Source organism: Brienomyrus brachyistius, chromosome 11 (assembly GCF_023856365.1).
Source record: "Brienomyrus brachyistius isolate T26 chromosome 11, BBRACH_0.4, whole genome shotgun sequence".
Classification (NCBI taxonomy): Eukaryota; Metazoa; Chordata; class Actinopteri; order Osteoglossiformes; family Mormyridae; genus Brienomyrus; species Brienomyrus brachyistius.
In genome coordinates this window covers 9,019,945-9,039,311 of record NC_064543.1, presented here as the reverse complement: position 1 = coordinate 9,039,311, position 19,367 = coordinate 9,019,945, and the positions used below count along the sequence as shown (strand labels likewise).

At 45.5% G+C, this 19,367-nt stretch overlaps 1 protein-coding gene across 2 annotated transcripts in view; it reads left to right on the top strand.

Annotated features, from left to right (window-relative positions):
* The first annotated feature begins 5,893 nt into the window (after nt 1–5,893).
* Nucleotides 5,894–19,367, top strand: part of myo1ea (myosin IEa) — a 41,690-nt gene continuing 28,216 nt past the window's right edge. For both annotated transcript variants that reach the window (XM_049030061.1, XM_049030060.1), the window contains exon 1: nt 5,894–6,218. In XM_049030061.1, coding sequence (XP_048886018.1) covers nt 6,216–6,218 — 3 coding nt within the window. In that variant the 5' untranslated portion in view covers nt 5,894–6,215. The remainder of the gene's footprint in view (nt 6,219–19,367) is intronic.

Below are 19,367 nucleotides of genomic sequence, written 5' to 3'. Positions count from 1 at the left end.
AGGCTTGATGGGTCCACCTTGCACAGTCCATGCCAGGGGTGGGGGACCTGATCCGTGGAGGGCCGGTGTGGGTGCGGGTTTTTTGGATGACCTTTCCATCATCCAATAATAAAACCGTGGTTCTGAACTCCAGTGCCAGGGACCCACTCTTATTGGCTGGTTGAGAGGTCATCCCAAAAACCCGCACAGGCACGGGCTCTCCACGGATCAGTCCCCCCACCCCGGTCTATGCATTTCATCAAATTTTCCTTTGACTTTGAAATGTTCCACATGCGAAATGCAGAAGTTTCCTGGACTTGAGACTTGGGTCCGGTGGGGAGCTGGAGAATGACCGTTACAACTATCCCAGACTGTGGCAGCCGTGAACAAGTTCACCTTCGAGCTAAGAGCGACAATATCAGCACTCAGAACTTCTATAAAAGATATTTGAATACTGTAAGTACAAAGCTTGCAGTACCGCAACAAAAATAAATGAAGTTAAAACAATTACTTTCTTACCTCAAATTTCTTTCCTTACAAATCTGAGTGTGTTTCTTACAGCGTGTTCCTTCGTCACGTGTGATATAATGACTAACCTGAGCGTGTGCAGAGTGAATTATGTGATTTGCACCGTGTTCCTGCTCACTCTCTTTTAGCCTGCTTATTTGATGATGAACTGAAGCTTCATCAATTATGAGGAGGCCATCAAGTCAAGTAAAACGTCACTGTCATCTCGGCCATGTACAATAGACAGTGAAATGAAATAATATTCCTCCTGAACCTGCAGTGCAACATTCATGACAGGACAAACATTACAGTGCTAAAGATAGAGCTTTCGAAATACATTACATATTGTGAAAAAAATATGTATAATTATGAATAATTTAATGGGAAGGGAAAGATAGGGAAGGCCACTTAAATTTTCTAAATAACAAACATTCCACAGGCAAACAATAATCAGAACACTGCATCACACTGGGAACTGCACGGAGCACTTGTCTGTTCTTAAAGAGACAGTGCAGCCGGTGTAGGTGGAGTTTTCCAGCTTTTCGGCAGGTGTGAGTGGCATAGGGCAGCATGGTGGTGGACGTGTGACGGCCTGCGGGAAGAGGCTGCTGCGGAACCTTTAGCAGGACAGTAGAAGGGCAAAGAGTTTGTGGGAGGCTTTGCAGATGCAGCAAGTGGAAAATGTCCTGGACACAGGGCAGAGATGTTGATGGTGTGTTTAGCTCTCTGCACTGTCCTCTTATGGTCTCAGGCGCCGCGGCTCCCAGACCAGAGGGTGATGCGGCTGGTCACGATGCTCTCAATGGCGCCCCCTGTTGGACGTGGTGAGGATCAGGTGTTTGCCAATGAACTTGGTGTTTGTCAGTCTCTCCATTGTGGCGCCATCGATCTTGGAGGGAGAAGACAGGCCAGGAAGTCATATTTTTCAGTTGACATTCAGAGATAAATCGCTGTTTACCAATCTGAGGTGTTTCACCTCATCTCTACACACAGTTTCATTATTGCCACGAATAAGACCCACTGCTGTGATGTCGCCGGCAACATTGATGATGCAGTTTGTGTTGGATTTGATAGTGCAGCCGTGAGTCAGCAGCGTGAACAAGACGGACTGAGCATGCAGCCCTGAAGCACACTGGTGTTCAGCATATTAGGGTGTAAGTCCAGTCAGGAAGTCCAAGATCCAGTTACAGAGAGAGGTACTGAGCCAGTCTAACAGTCGGTTGCTGGGGGACGATGGTGCTGAATGCTGAGCTGATGTGCACGAACAGCATTTTACACACGTATCTTTCTTCTTCAGATCCGTCTGGGCCAGGTGGGGGACCAATGAAACTGCATCCTCCGCAGATTGATTTGATCAGCCCGCAAACTGCAGTGGGTCCAGTTTGGCTCACAGTCCACTCTATATGTGGCTCACGATTAGCCTTTCACTTCCTGATGCTTGGAGTAGGTGCCCCCTGGTGGTGTCCTCTGGTGGTGCCCCCTGGTGGTAGTTACGGAAACAGGAGACCGCAGCCTTCTTTGGCACTGGTACGATGACGGTGGGAGGTTATTGTAAAGCTCTCCTCCTGACTCCTGCTACCGAGTCACATCGAACTCGTAGCGTCCGGCGATCCTGCAGCACTTACCCCTATTAAGCCCCCTCTTTCCTGTTCTGTTCCTTTTGTGTCTGTCTGAATTCAAGGGTTTCCTGAGCAGGACCGGCATTCGTCTTCTGCACGTCCTGGGGCTCAGCTTCCCAGAAGGTTTTGCTGTTCTCTGCGGCCACGCTGCACATGTCCTGCCAGGATGGAATGAGCAACTCATTCCACTTTCCTTTACCTCACCGGTAGGATAGTGGGCCACAACAAAAGGGCCACGTTGACAAGTGTCAGCTATCCTGGAAACCATGGAAACCATGGAAACCATGGAAACCATTAACAGCACTGCATCATGTATAAATGCAGACAGGATCTTTAATTTTGGATCTTTAAGATGAAAGAAAGAAAAGATCATTGCATAGTATGTTACAACAATTTTATCACTATCACTTTTTGTTCAGGTTTTTAATTTGTATAATTTTCATGGTATTTTTCATTGATCATCATAAAAAATAATGTTCACTCTTTAAGTGGGGCCCCGTTCTGGGTGACCCCCGTGCCGCCTGGGATAAGCCCCAGGTCTGATCCTGACTGGAATCAATGTTTGGAAAGTGAACGTTTGGATAAACAAGCATCAGACATGTTGTCCTGTTCAGTTCCCGGAGAAGTGAAGCTCTGAAATTGGATATTTCATCACTGCCTTTTGATACTGAGTTAATATAGATTTCATTAATAAAATCATATTCTGTCCTGCAATGTACTGGCATCCCATCCTGCCTTATGACCCAGGCTCCCTGGATTCGGCTTCAAGCCCTCCTGCAAACCAATGATACATCTGGGTTGCCAGTTCTCACGCATCTGGTGTGACACTCCGGCTTTTAGGCTCTCACGCTCACGCAAGAAATTAGCTACATCAAAAGTACTAGGGCAGTTTCCAAACCTACAGATTATTTGCAAGGACATAAAAAAAGTCACACACATGTAAATGCGTGTGCAGACTCATCTCAAATTGAAAATCTCACTCCAGCCAGCTGACCAAAGTTGACAACCCTGGTGAATAAGCAGACAGACTGATGAGTCTGCGTTTTCTCAATGAAAGTAAGATTACTGCGATATTCAAAAACGTGTGATGCTCTGGATTGGAAGGTTCACATTTTTCTAAAAATCAAAGCAGAGTTCAAATGCTATGGCGACATAAAGCGGTGTGTGGACAATGATAAATGATATTTACAGTTTGCCTGATTCTTACACAGTGTTGGAACCGGGCACACCAGCATGTAACTGCACACTGTAAACACTGCACACACTGTCTGACTGCACGTGTCAAATAAAACTTCCAATTCTCACTCACATTCAGGGCCAATAAGAACAGATTAATTCTGCAAACTCATTATTGCAGTGCCTATGCAGTGACGAAACTTACCGTAACTGCTTATAGAGAGAACATGCCAGAGCTAATTGCAGTTTTCTGTTTTTATAAAGCCACTGTAAATAATAGCCATGTTCTGCACTATTAATTGTGGTCAGTATCTGTAAGTGAATGTCACGAAAATAGGAGGCACCTTTTATCTGACGCACTAGTTGCAGACGCTACTACACAACTTTCCACTAGATGGAGCTATTGACTCTTACTTCCCTTTGACTGGTGTGCGCTACGCGGTAACTATGGTTGCACAAAAGCGCCGTGCAAGTATCAGAGATAAGATGCAGAGCACGGTTAGGAAGGTTAAACTGACACAGAGAACGCTGACTTTTTGTTGTTTGTACAAGACTGAATAACCTGCTCTACAGGAAAACAGACCCAGCCTTTGTGAAAGTTTCTGGCCCAGTAAGGTAACACCTACTACACAACCAATGTAAAATGCCATCCATCCATTCTCCATAACTATACTTTTCATGCGTTTGTAAAATGGCAGGGAAATTCCATCTAAAAAAATGAAAGTACCTACGAGAAGTGAAAGATATATTGGTGAAATTGCACTAATCACGGTCATTCCGCTGTTTTGCAATAAGTGCTTACAGAAATAGAAACGGCCTCGTGCTGCTTGACACTGGAATGCAGCGAGTCATACTTCAAGCTGATGGACTGGTTACACCTAGACAGGCACGTCAGTCCGCCCTCACATTCCCTCCCTGTCCGGCCTGGCCGTCCTGCACAGCAGCATGCCTGTCTCCAAGCAAGAAAAGGAAACATCGCAATTTAGTTAGCTAAATATGTTAAACCTCCGCCCGTCCGACTTACAGTTTTGCTATGTTACGTGCCAACCCAGATAGCACACAGAAGTTGAAATCACATCACACAAAAAGGTTGAAACAACGCTGATGTTCAATCTTTCACTTTATATCAACATTAAATCAAGGTTTTGCCACCATCGATTTTTCAATATTGAAAATCTGAACAAAAATCAGTTCAGTTCCAACGTTGATAATTTATCACTGACCATAATTCAACGCATCTAACTATAATTCAACATTGAAACAATAACATGATGCTATCTGGGAAACGGTTTGAAATGGGTTGCCACATTACGCTTCTCATTAAGTACCATATAGACAATATGTAAATTATATCCGTATTACCACCTTGATAAGTTGTGTCTTGTCAAAGTATCTATAAGATTAATTCCAGGATCATGCATCGAACGTGACGGTATGCTATTCCACCACAGAGTACGGAAATAGTTATCTAAACACAGATGTTGGGAGTAAAGCATAATTGCTGAGCTCAGCAACTTCGCCTTGCTAACTATTACGAATAAACAGTTTATATCATGTGTAATAACTTATAGACCCTTTAAAAATGCGGCCCAGGACTGTATATGGTATATAGTTGCAAAGCGAAAATACATTGTCTATACATTGGCCTAACAACGTAAGTTGTCTTGGAGGATGCTATTTTCCCCCAGCATGTAAACAGTTTATTTTGTAATCTAAAAATCTATTAACTGTAGTATCTGATTACCTACTCCGAAGAAAAGAACTTGTACTGTTTTTACTTTTCAAATCCATTATACAGAGCATCTTTCCCGGGGAACCATTAAAGCTGTTAGTTATTTCGAACGTAAATAGTTATTATGCAAGCTACCACACCAAATATACTTTCGGCATGCATTAAGCCCAATTATTAAAGGCGTGTAAGTAAATTTTATATGAATATATATTCAAAAAAACCTGAACGTAGCAGTTTCGATGCGGTGTTCGGGCCTGTAACCTTAGCAACCCGAAAGGGATGTCAGATGGGGGTCTTATGGAAGCACTTATAATTCCAAAAGTATCGGGGTATTAAATTACTATACCTTTACGCGTAATTACTTAAATGCGTCTGTGTACCACATTTTTTTCTTAATGTTTGTTAGTGAAATCCGCCTGAGTTGTTGCCAAGCGTAGAAACGATGGTGCACATATAATAAAATGCGTTTTAAACTAATTTATTGGGTGTCAGTTTCATCTATATTTCTAATTTCAACTTTATTCGTCAAGCTACTTCACTGTGGTACTTGTGGATAAGCGCATACAGGACATATTGTGAAGAAAATAACATAAATTCTCAAAAAGACAAGTCATGTGTAATGCTAAAACAGTTCCAGTAAAGATAAAACATTGGACGTTTAAGACACAATAATGTAACTGACCGTATATTCGGTTTCTGCTTATCAAGCGAGTGCTCCGCATAATCAGCGCAGCAATGCGCAATGTTGATGCCCACCATATTGCCATAGTTTTAAATGGTAGGATTCCCCCTGGAATGACGTGTCAAGTGTTAAGCTCCTATTGGCTCGCCGGAGAAGAGAAACTCCTTTTATGGATTGTTTGCCTTGTCCGCTGTATCCGAGACCTGCCTCTGCTTAAACTTTGGAGTGTGAGGATACTGAGGCAAGTCATTTAGCGGGTATCTTTGCGCCAGTAAATAGATGTTCGCCCCAGTTCATAAGAAGCTATGGACAGAAGGAACGTTTGGTCCTGAGGAGAATCCGACCGTCTGTCTAAGGATTTCTGTGTATATCGGACATTATATTTGATGCTTTTGTTCGTTCCATCTGGAAAATCTTAAACATATTTATAAGCCTAGCTTTAGTATATAAATAATTCTATAAAAAACGTCTTTAGTGACAAAAGGAATAACACAACAGAAGCTCCAATAACCGAAGGGGAATGGTAAGTGAATTTTTATTTGCTTAAATATTCCTGCCTGCCAGTTAATAGCGAACAGACTCAGTTAATGTACTGTATGTAACAACAGCGAGGTAAAGAGAAGGGAAATGAATAAAGAAATTGATTTATGTGCCATACGAACAACAGACAAACTTATCTGCTATAAATATACACAATTTTGCTTTGTTCGAGCGAAAAAAAAATATGAAGAGATCATTCTTATGTTGTTTTGCATGTTAAAATGTTTCATTTAGGCTATAAACACTACAACTTACGTCTAAACATATGATGACTTACAGACCGTGGGTGCCACCTGTATGGAGTAACCGTTTGCGCGATCCCATAAAATACTGGGACACTTTGTACTTTGAAGGGGAGCGCGGTAGCGGCGATTCGGTATCCCGGTGCTTAGAGAGAGGTGTTAGCCGGAAAGACGGACAGAGCTGCATCACAAATAACTGAGAAATATGCGCCCAGCCATCTAGCCAAGTACTGCAAGTGGAAACACAGTGTAAAGCAAGTATTGCTTGGAAATGAACCTTTCACACAAGTGCATTTTAACAAAGTGAGTTTTTTCTTGAGAATGTAAATGTGTTTCGGTGCCAAGTTTTCCTCTTTGATCCATTGCTTTTAAGAGCTATTGTTTCAGTTGGGGAACTATGTGTGGCGCAGGCCGTTTTCTCACAAAGCCATGGTCAGCGGGACTGGGATTACGGATTTTCACTGCTGGCTATGCAGTGAGAGCTGAAACGCTGTCACTGCACTGGCCTCCTTTATTTATTAGAATTAACGTGAAATAAGAAGAGCGTTTAATTTAAGGCGTTCTCTTTTGTTGATTTTGAGAGTTTCTTTGTGGATTACCCAAGCATCACCTTAGATGCTGGCTGGTGATTAAGTCCAGCAGAGTACTGTCAAGTGCTACTTTACACCGCTGGTTACGAGAGGCCCGAGTGTCCCGTGTCTGTGCGCTTGAATCGCCACTTTTGTATTAACTACATCGCACATTCTGTTACTGCAGGTGATAAATTCAACTTGTTTTGTACCCCCAGAAAGGCTTTTAAAAAATTAAAAGAAAAGCCAAGGACATGGTAATTTAATGTTGTGGGAAAGGATCCACACAGTCAGCATCGTCACCAAACATCTCAGTCCTGCTCACAATGAAATCAGTCATTCTGGGTAACAAAGCTGGCGATGTGACTGTGTCTCTGACAGCTGACATGTGGCTAAGGGTGGGGGCTCCTCAGGTTACAGACCTGTCCCCATAGGGAAAGTCACCGAGCAAAGGCTGTGGGAATGAATGCATCAGTGCCGTTCACGTGCCAGAAGGCCTCGTCCTTGGGCACTAGGTGAACCTCAGCTTCAGGCAGGATTGTTCATTGTATTATTACACATTATTGGATAATGCTTTGCATTTAATGTGCATTCATAATACCTTTATAGTGCATTCGTAGAACATTCATAACTCGCACATAACTATTCCTTAACATCTTAACATACCATAACAGCTTTAATATACATTAATAATAAACGTCATACGATAATAACACACATTATGAATGTTCTAAGAATGCTTCATAAATGCATTATGAAGGTGCAGTTAATGTAAAGCGTTACCCATTACTGTAATGTCTGTGGGTGCTCATTCCATAACACTGCGCAGTGTTGTACTTCATTGTTAGGGATGACTGGCTTTATTTGCATCGACTGGCCTCCTAGCCACGGTACAGTGTTTTTGTTTGTTACTGGCTCCACCCTGGCTCTGCACAGGGCACACCGTCTCCCCACACTGAAATGGGCAAACCAGTTCTCTTGGTCACATGCCAGCCGCAGCCCAGACACCTGGTTGGAAATATGCAAGCCGCAGATCAAGTTTGCCGGTTCAGGAAGCTTCGGTGTCAGCTGCATGCGTACGGACCACAGAGGAGAGTGTCTGCACGTGCTCCATCCTCCAGGAAGAGTATGGCTGTCAGGAGGGGAGCGTCCTAAGGCCGGGCTGGCCGGGAGTGACTGCAGGCAACCTGCTGATCTATAAACGTGGGCCTGGAGCAAGTCCCCCAGGCCTGGTATTATGATTTCACAGACCAGCATAACATCCATACATCCATGGTTAACTGGGTTGGGCTTGGCTGGGTTGTGAAAAGGCCAGGAGACATACTCTTTATGCTGTTTGCCCAGCGGTACGTAGAACCGGCTCCTCCCTGTACGCTTTTTGAAAAAAAATTCATGGCATTCTTCAATTCTTGATTTTTCTTTGGAAAAATTCAACAGAGGCTGCGCTGAAACCATGTTCTGTGTGGCATGTTGAACTAAAAACAAGTTTTTTTTTTATTCAGTCTCCTTTAAGAATATTTATCCGACGCTCTTGTTGTAGTACCCTTGAGCCACCAGCGGACGATGTTTTGCTGGAATGCACCGTGATGCGTGGGGCTCGTCAGCTTGCCGCATGACTGAGGGGTTTCACCATAAACCACCTGGCTCCCAAAACAAGTCGAGAACCAAAAGCGGTCACTATATCCTGCTGTTATTTGCGCATTACTTTGCTCTGCGGTGAACTGGAAACATCTATGAAAAATTGAGTCAGTGTGAGGCTGCCGCCGACACTGTGCTTCCAGGAGCCTTTCTTAAAGAGTATACCGGAGTATTAGGAGTACTCCAATGTTTGGGTTCCGCGTGGAGGGAACAGTCGGACTCTTCGGCTGTCTGGAGTACCAGACAGTAGCATCGGGCATGCTTTCTGCCAGATGTAGAATTGTAGGTCAGTATGACACCATATGGCTTTCATTAACAGTTCCTTTAGGGAGGTGCATGCACAATAACATCATCCCCCCCCCCATTTCAAAGTGTGCCCTCCCTTCTCCCCTCTGCAGCACAAAAAAAAGAAAGATTGCAGGAATGTACGTCCTCTCTCGGGCAGAGTGGGGGGGTGGGGGGGGGGGACACGGTGAACTCGTCAGGCTGGAAAAGCTGCAGAAGCCGTCGCAGCTCAGTCTCCAGTGATCTCATAGCCCGACTGAAAGCTGCGCGTTCGTTCGATTTGACAGTTCAGAGATTATGGTAAGAAGTTATTTAAAATAGGCATTTGTTTTGCAAAGTATCGTCCCACTGCCAGTCGAGGGAAGGTGAATGACATCACGGTGTTTTAACTCTGATCTCGGTGAACGATTCAAATATCACCTCAGGCAGTTTGCCAGGGTTTCAGCATGTCATCCGCATTAAGTAGTAAGTGTCACACTTGCGTGGTTTTTGTGCCGTCCATCCACTACCCCGGCTTGTTTTTTTCCAGCTTGATTTGCGGTTGGACCAGCATGGTGGCTCTGTGGGGAGCGTTGGTGCTTCACGCCCCCCCATGACTGGGGGGTTGAATCCTCTGTGTGTGTGGAATTTGGATCTTCTTCCCATCGTCTCTGAGGAACGGGTGTTTCGCAGTTTAATGAGAGTCTCAGAAGTTAGTCCCTGCAAAAGTACTTAGATTTTCACGTCATGGAACTATTGCATATTTTGTGGGAAAATATTGACTGTATGCACACAGACAACATCAAACAAATATGACAAATATTAGTAATTCAAATGGCGCGTCTCATGAGGTATAACAGATTAATATCGTATGGTTTTATTATTTTATATAGAATAACTGCTAAGTGTAACCCTGTACCCCTAAGTGTATGGCGAAATCCCCAGATTAATAATTGATTTAAAACCGTATGCTGTCTGAGGCCGGAAAGCAGCTCCCTCGGAGCCGAATGTGAGGCATGTACTTTCTCGTCTCTTTACTCCGCCATGTTTGTTCCGAGCAGCTCACTCCTGCAGCTGATCTGCATCTCCGTCCTTGTCATGCAAGGTTTCACCATATTATCATGACACGGTCTTTGTCTGGGGCCCAGGACACCAGTCCCCCTCAGTTACACGCTCTGCGACGTTTTCCATCCAGCGGTGAAGGTCACAGATAGTGAAGTTAATACTGATAAGCTGAAAATACACCTGTTTTTTTCTGGGAACTTTCTTAGCAAATTTGTAGGATCTGTGTTTTTCATTAGACCTTGAAAGCACAGGGCCTCTCAGAGCCACTGACTTGCCAGCATGGATAAATAAAAGATCAGGGCCCTTTGAGCTAAAGAGATTTGGTTACTCGTTGCTGACGCAGCGCTCTGCTGGCCAATCCCCGAAGGGCCTTGACTTATCTTCCGTCGTACCAGCTCCATGGATGGAGGCTGTGAGGATGCAAGTAACAGGCTACCCTAAGGGAAAACACTAGATGAGTGATGTCATCTGCATCGCTCCATTTTGCCACGTTAAGTTGACCAGACCCTGGTTTTTGTATATGGGTGTTTTTTTCTGCTTGGAAGCCGACTGAATTGTGCACTTCCTGTTCACACAGGAAGCAAATCCAGTGTGAAGGTCACGTGAGGGGAAACACCTTCAATCTTGGCTGGAACACCCCAAAAAAATAGTCTGCAACTGAATTCTGGCTATTGTTCAGTATTCAGAAATTCTTGCTCTTATGGTTTTTCAATTACAAGTTCAACTGAAATGCAACTCTTGCCTCAGTACAAATGTAACATGAGTATTGGGGGTAACGGTTTTCTTTTGCTTTATAACTTGATATTGTTTGTTTTTGTTGACGAGATTCCATATTGGTTTTCTTTCCGCCTGTAGCTACCATGAACTACAGGCAGGGAGGACCTGACGGACTCTTGTGCAGATGAAACATAGGAGCGGAATCACAGGGCAGCAGCACCAATCTGTGCTCTGAACCCACACCCTTCCAGAAACATACAGATTCTAGCTCTCCTCATTTGTGAACCTACCCCATCCACCTGGGTTGAAGATCAGATCTCCGATGTAGGAAAAATATTTACAGGAAGTCAATAGCATATTGGCAGTATTGCTGCTGGTGCTTCTAAAGACACATTTAATCTGTCCGCGGTTATTGTCTGGCTGATAAAGAACGCAGCCTGACATCAGGTTCCTGATTTATCAGAGATGTATTTATTAGGAAAAGGTCCAGCCCACTCAGACAAAGGCATGAGTCATGGTCATATCAGTCGTTAAATATAGGGCGTTTGGCATGAACTTTGTTGCTATTCAGAGAATCACTGTGAATCTGTTGCAAAACGAGAAGCTGTCATTGTCACTTGTGCTCAGTCCCTTGGTGACGGCTGTGAGTGTAATGGAATTTGGAGAGGAGGAAAAGAAATCAGCCCTGAGTCCTGCCTTAGTTTCTCAGGCGCTTTGAGCGGGTTGCCCTGTCAGAAGCAGCCCGTGGCCCCCCATCTGGGTGCCCGCAGACTCCCTGTCAGAAGCTGCCGTGGGAGGCTTCTAGAGTTCTACCAGAAAGAGGGACCTGGAGCAGGGATGTGCTTGGAGGCCTGCCAGAAGCTGCTTCCTGTCAGCTGAGCAGGCCGCTGATGTGATGCGTGGCCAGAACACAAAGGCTGTACCTGAGGACTTCCCCATTAAAGGCTCAGATCGTCTTTTAAATCACGATACTAAATGTAGTCTCATTTAACAAAAAAGAATTGAGGGAAAAGGTGTAGGAACACCTAGAGTAACGACCTCGGGAAAGGAGAGTAGTTGGGGTTATGGTGGGGGTAAGGTGTCCCAGCCAATAGGGCCCAGCCCACTCCCCCCCCCCCACCTCCATGACCTTGGAGCTAGAAGGTGGATGGGGGGATGTTTCAATCGATTCAGGGCTGGATTTCACCTGCCCTTCGATATTAAAATAAACCACAAAAGAAATACGGGGTTCACAAACTTTTTCTCAGGGTTGTAAGTCTCACTTTCGAACGCCAGTATCTATTCACACAGCGGCTGAAGGGCTCCTGTTTAGCCTGTGCGTTACGCAGGTGGGGTGGATCCAGAGGGAGGGGGCAAAACACAGCACACTGCCTCTTTCAGGTTCCCTTCTAAAAATAGGTTATGAGGTCCTGAGCTGAGATCATCGGTGAACACCCCCTCAATCCTGGGTTTAATGAATCTGTCCTTTCTCCTACTGATATCTGCTCTCTCAGTTTGCCCAAAATCTTGCCCGGCCTGTACTTATTGATTTATGCTGTGCAGTTGCTGCTAACTCAGACTGTTTGCTTTGCGTGACACTAGTGCTCTGTTAACACGCCAGCGACGAAGCTGAGTGTAAATATTGACTCGCACAGAAGTAGAATTGTGCGAGGTTGGTTCAGACTCAGCAGACATTTTGGAAAGCCGGTACTCCACAGTATCGCATGTCCTCACTCGGGTAAACCTACAGTGGACGTCGCAAAAAGGTGCCCCCTCCCCAGATGGGCCTCACTGTATCTGAAAGATACTGCTGTCCCAGCCTGTTGCAGCACAATCCTGTCTGCTGTACTAGAGAGGTCACTTTGCTACCTGGGAGGGATGAGCAAGACTTGAGTGTGAACTCAGCTTCAGATGAAGGGAAAATTAATTTTGCCTGTGGCATTTTCCTTGCTGTGCTTAAATAAGCTGCCTTTCACCTTCCAGCTGCTTTGTTGAGTTTCACTGGCAGGAGATTAAAATATTCAGGCTTCCGTGTGATTTACCAAATCAGACTTTTCCCATTTTGATGTCAGATTTCCCCATGCCTAAGTACATTTTTTTCCGGAAAGAATGCCAGCAGGTGAATGAAGGTCGAGTAATCACTACTGGATTTCTGGAAAGTTACTGCTGCTTGGTTTGAATCGGTGTGGATACCATTCTGGAGAATTCCGTGCGGTTATTGTGTCACCCTCAGACTGAAGCCTGACCTGCTGCATATGCGGATAATCTAATGGAAATCTAATTAAAAAACCCACATGGATGTGAATCGCACTCTTCTTCCCTGAAACTGAAACTGATTTGAAGCCCATTACTCCCTGATTTGATACTTATTTCAAGCCCATAACTCCCTGATTTAGTAACTTATTTAAAACTGATTACTCCGTGATTTCATACTGATTTGAAGGCCATTACTCCCTGATTTGTAACTTATTTGAAGGCCATTACTCCATGATGTCATACTGTGTTGAAGCCCATTACTCATTAATTTGATACTGATTTGAAGTCTGTTTTTCCACACTTTTCTCTGATAGTGCTAATGTTTGGCTGATCTTTTATCTAGCCATGCTCCCCTGCCTGGAACAGGGAGCAGACCCCACTGTCATAGGGTTCCCACTGAGCGCACTCAGATCACAGGGTTGCCAACTTAGGTCAGCTGGCTGGTGTGAGATTTTCAATTGGAGACGAGTCTGCACAAGCATTTAAAACTGAAAACATTTAAAACTCATGTATGTAAGAGTTTTATTAACTTGTAAATAGTCTTTAGGGTTTGCAAACTACCCGAATGCTTTTGATGTAGCTAATTTTAGGTTTATAATGGAATAATGTAGATTTGCCGTAAGATTTCTTGTGTGAGCATGAGAGTCTGTAAGTGTGAGTGTCAGATGCGATTGGCGACCCTGAGATCACAGCACTCACCCTCAGCATTGTTCCATTAGGGTGTCCTGGACACTCACCCAGGAGGGCCGCCTGTCCCGTTTCAGTTCATGGGCCAATTAGCTCCGACTACAAACCATGGCTGCTGCTGGCCTGAAGCACCAGTCCCTTCCATGGAGCCGCTCAGGCTCAACCATGGTTCCCCACTGACTTGTAGCAAACAAGAGGCCACTGATGTAGCTGAGCAGGTACCTGTGCTCCCAGATTGTCTTGCCCTTCCAAGCTGCTGGGCGCTCAAAGGTCTGCTCTTTCTGAAACACATTTAATTGCACTATGATTAAACACTTCATCTCCACCACAAGAGCTATGTTTTCTGAGAAGCTGTGAAGTTTGTCTTCCTTTGTGTTAATTTCCTCCGCTATAACAGCTAGCGCCGCGCCATCTCGTTTAAATAACGCTTGGTTCCTAAACGCCTTGGTTTTCCTAATTGGCCTGTAAATATATAAGTGCCTAATGGAATCTCTATGAATGCTCTGGTGATCTTCAAAATGAAGGCGTTTATGAATAAAACGGTCACATCACTCCAGTTGAACAGGAGGTGGCCTGCTTCGTGTTTGCTGGAACCACGCGTAGCAGAAACGGTCCATTGTTATGAAATATTCCGTGAAAACAAACTCTGAGGACCTTGAGATTGTCATTTAACTGCAGTAGACTTTCTTTTCGATTCCGACCTTTTCTAAATGCTAGGCTGCTACAAAAAAAACATCCATTCTACAACTTTTGCTTCATGCCAAGTCTCTTTTGATAAACCCATAAAAAGTGTAATTTTGTGCAGCAAGCATAAAGCAGGGTGTGACATTAAACTCTGTCTAAAAAAAACCTATGTTTTCCCAGATCTTGTGGTGGCATAAGGTCCGGCGCTTAGCCATACATCTTCTGTAGGGATTGTGGGCAACAGGCCTCAGTGACAGGCGGTCGGTTGTCATAGCGATATTTACCGTTGCCCTGGATCCACTTTGGGAGCCTCGTCTCTCGGGCTTTTCCGATTCCTGTCTTGGGAGCATCCTGGACAAATAACAGCAACATGAAGTGTTTGACAACAGATGGAAAAAACAGAGCGAGAGTGTAACAGAGGGAGAGACGGAGACACAGCGATGCAGGCCGCTGATTTATGCACATCCGTAACGGCCTCCGGTCTTCTCTAGCCTTGATTTCAAACTGAGCACATCTGTGTCGGGTCCCTGCAATAATGTGAAGGTGGGCTGAGTCTGTAACAGTAATGAATAAGTCAGTGTGTGGCTGTGGAAGCTGTAGGTATGAGTTGAGGGCCTATTTCAGAATAGTTACTTAGACTTCTGTAGCAGGGCGCATCGTGGTGGTAAATCTGCCTTGTATAATGTTGCATCACGCCATGGGAAATTAGATCAGGGACCAATCAGGCCTTGCTGGCCGGTGTCTGATATGGCCTCAGATTGGTCCAGAGTATTTTTCCCTAGAGTATGCTCATGGCGCCACCAAATTTTTGATAGCACTAAGATAATAGCGTAAAGAATAACATGAGGTTTCTAAATATAATTATATAATTATATTTCGCATTTTTGTTCCGCAAGCTGGAGTCTGACTTAGCTCCTGCTTTTCACCCTGTGCTCCCTTCACAGGGCAGTTTGTACCGAGGTCCATTTGTGTACGCTTCATTCAGAAAGTGAAATGACATCTCTCTCTTGTAATGTGCTTAAATGTATTTTAGAAGTGCTTAACTGCACAGGGCCTGTGAACATTAAAAAACTACGTGTCAGTATCTGCATCTGAGGTTACGGCTGCGGCTCTGATGCAGACTCACTCTCCGCATGCTAACAGTCACCAAAAGAAAATCAGGTCTCAGCACCCACTGCTCCTTCAGGCTTCCAGGTAGGCAGCCACATGTTTTGATTCGGTCACATGGCCCTTGTCTGCTGGGTCTCTGATTCCACTCCCAGACTTCTGTTGGTTTTAAGAAATGCTGACAAGCTTAATGGACTCACCTAAGCAGATGTTTCTTGGCTCTTTTTGCTTGCTTTGGAAATTGATTTCCCAGAACGTGGACAAACTGTTCTTATTTTCTGAAGCACATGGCACTCAGATGATGTTTGAAAGCCTTCAGCCGCCTGTATGAAGGTGCGTCGAGGACGAGAGGGCTGTCCTGTTTTGTCCCTTGCTTTCGCAGAAGAGGTCGCCAGTCCTCTCCTCATAAGGCGACAAGGGTCCCTCCCCGTCTTAGTGGAAGCTACACCTCCTCATGTGTCCCTCACTTCAGTCGCTCTCTCCAGCCCCTTGCACCATGGTCTCCTCTGCACTTACTGTCAGAGGACTTCCTGCCATGCTGCGTCACGGGTGGTATTAACCCCCTAATGCATATTCCATCATGCCGATGCTCCCCTAGGCAGCATCTCATTGTTTATTTTCTCCTGGTGACTTATGGCTCCTTTCCATGCATTCTGGGGTCTTGTGCACTTCTGTCGTTGTTTCTGTTGGGCGGTTTTGCCGCTGCCCGTCAGCGTACTGATACTGCCGCCCAGCACATGTGGTCAAGGAACCTGCTGACTCAGAAGTTACTCTGCAGTGTTAATAAAACCCAGGTGGCCATTTGTTTTCAAAAAGACTCCTTCATTCCTCCCTCCACCTCTTCCACCCTGAATATATCTAGGTCAGCATGACAGGATGACAAGTTCACTGGCCTTATGTGTGGGGCATGAAATCAAGAGGTGTTTGGATTAGAGTTAATCTGACGCACTCGATCCTGCAGGGTTGCCATCATGGATCACATGTGACATTGTTATGTTACCCCACTACCCCCCCCCTCCCAAGGCAAAGGGAATAAGGAAAAAAATAATTGCTGGGGGTGTGAGCTAAACTAATCAGGACGGATTGTTCTGTTCTTTGAGAAATAGTCTTGAAAAGCACCTTTGACTCCATGACTACCTCAAACCAAACTCAGATCATGGCCCCAGTGGAGATAAGAATGTAGATGCAAAAAATGCATTACTCCATGAACTCTGTGCCTAGGGTTTTGGGTGTGCTTGGTGTGACATTCAGGCCTCTCCAGCACACCACAAGAAGACCTCGACCAGTCATCTGTGTTTGCAGGATCTGGTGCCCAATGATACACTTGCTCAGTGTTTGGGTTTGTAGCAGCTGAACAGAGAGGGCCGGTGACTTCGGTGCCCGTGAGTGTCAGCGTGGTGGGTCTGTCTTAGTGGAAACACCAGGGAGCCTTTGTCGGGGTCTGGGGTGACGGCGTGACTGCGGATTTGCGTCTTCAAGCCGAGCAGCCGTTGCAGCCTCCCCATTACCGATTCCACTCCCAGTTTGTTAATTCCCAGTGTGAGCGTTGGCTGTGTCTGCCAGCCAAACCGCAGCCTGTGGGTCAGGGCAGCACACAGACAAGGCGGAGTGGGGGGTTTATGGAGCACAGACCCTTTGTTTCCTAATTAGATTTTAATTTGTAACATTAAACCAAGTTAATTAAATATTAACTGAAAACATACGTGTCTGCATAAAACCGATACATCTTTTTAGAGCCTAGCATGTAGACATAACACGTGGTCAGCCTGTGTTTTTGTTTGTGCCTAAATAGTCCATCAAATGTAAAATGAAACCGATTCTTAAAAAGAACAAGGGCACCTACAAGGCATAGTTATCTGTGTTTTATAAGTGGGTCATCAGGTCCAAATCAGGGGGGGCTAAATGAACTTGGATGGGCTCGTGAAGTGAGAGGAGAGCCTTGGTAATGGTGACGTAGGAGGTCTGCGAGACGGAATCAAACCCAGCCATTTCCTGCACCCCGAGCCCGACTCACTCCTCTCCAAATAAGGCAATGGTATTTGCATGAAGGGATAGTCGTCTTATAGATCTTGGGTGGATGTAAGATTCCCGTAACAGATGCTCAGATTGAATAATGGGGATGGTTTGTGACTGGAAGGGCACGGATTGGGCGGTACTCTGATGCAAGCCATGTGTTACGTGCCGAACACCGTTTGTGTCGCATACAGCCGAAATCGTGTTGGCAAGTGCTGTTTTTTTTTAATAGGGTATGTAACGACGACAAAAATGGGGCTGTGATTTCCCTGTAAAGCTGTGGAGAGCGTCCTAACCAGCAAGCGCTCCGCAGTGATCACGGCTCGCTCCTGCTTTCATGTAGACGCCAGAGGGAGCTGCACTTTTGTGCCCCAAAAGTAGTGCCATTCGTTCCCAGGAGACGCTGCGACGCAGTGACGGCAGTGTCTCAGGTCACAGTGTCATTGGCATCATCCCTGCAGTGGCTCATTTTGAGAGGTGCAGTGACGGCAGTGTCTCAGGTCACAGTGTCATTGGCATCATCCCTGCAGTGGCTCATTTTGAGAGGTGCAGTGGCGGCTGTGTCTCAGGTCACGGTGTCTCTAGCACCCTCCCTGCAGTTGGTCACTTTGAGAGGTACAGTGTCTCAGGTCACAGTGTCTCTAGCACCATCCATGCAGTGGCTCATTTTGAGAGGTGCAGTGGTGGCTGTGTCTCAGGTCACAGTGTCTCTAGCACCCTCCCTGCAGTTGGTCACTTTGAGAGGTACAGTGTCTCAGGTCACAGTGTCTCTAGCACCATCCATGCAGTGGCTCATTTTGAGAGGTGCAGTGGCAGCTGTGTCTCAGGTCACAGTGTCTGTAGCACCCTCCCTGCAGTTGGTCACTTTGAGAGGTACAGTGTCTCAGGTCACAGTGTCTCTAGCACCATCCATGCAGTGGCTCATTTTGAGAGGTGCAGTGGCAGCTGTGTCTCAGGTCACAGTGTCTCTAGCACCATCCATGCAGTGGTTCATTTTGAGAGGTGCAGTGGCAGCTGTGTCTCAGGTCACAGTGTCTCTAGCACCCTCCCTGCAGTTGGTCACTTTGAGAGGTGCAGTGGCAGCTGTGTCTCAGGTCACAGTGTCACTGGCACAGCCCATGCAGTGATTTGCTTGCAAAAAAGCAACTCTGAGGCTTCTTACATATGGTCATTCTGTGGGGTTTCTGCTCAGCACTGGCCAGGCCCTTAAAGTGTCGTTAACGAACCAGAGATGACGTGTCCCCCCTCTGGGCTCGCTACGGTCAGGTACACCACTGCCTGCTCTGGGCCAGCAGCCACACTCACATTTGGTCATCTGCCTGTGCGTGAGCTGAAGGTGGTCCTGAGACTGCCAGTGTTCTACCCTTGCACACTTCTCCATCAGGCCGTCTACACAGGCCTTATCTAATCAGCTTGCAGGCCATCTCAGTGTTCTGGTGCATGTCAGGAATAATATCAAAATAGTTACCTTCTGGAACAATAACAAGAATGTCGTACTTTTGCGGTTAATCTCCCACGATAACACAGATTGCTATGTGAAGTTGTTTATTTTATTGTTCTGAAGGCTGCAGTTGTTAATGACATGGACTTATTGCTGGGTCAAATCCCAGAAGGAGGTGGTTGATGTACCCTCAAGCAACGTCCTCAGAGTGAGCTGTTTCAGTGTCCAGCTGTTTAAATGAGCAGTGCAGGTTGCTTTGGATCCTTATCCCGACATCCACATATCATATGTGTTTACAAAGTGTGTTTTAATAACTTTACATGTGTTTAAAGCATGTGAGAGGGGTATTTTAAGGCTTAAACTATATAAAAAAATGTTTATTTAAATGGTCTTTCTATATCGCAGATTTTCACCCATCGCTGGTGGGTCTGGAACATAACTTCCGTGTTTGGCGGGGGATCACTGTAAAT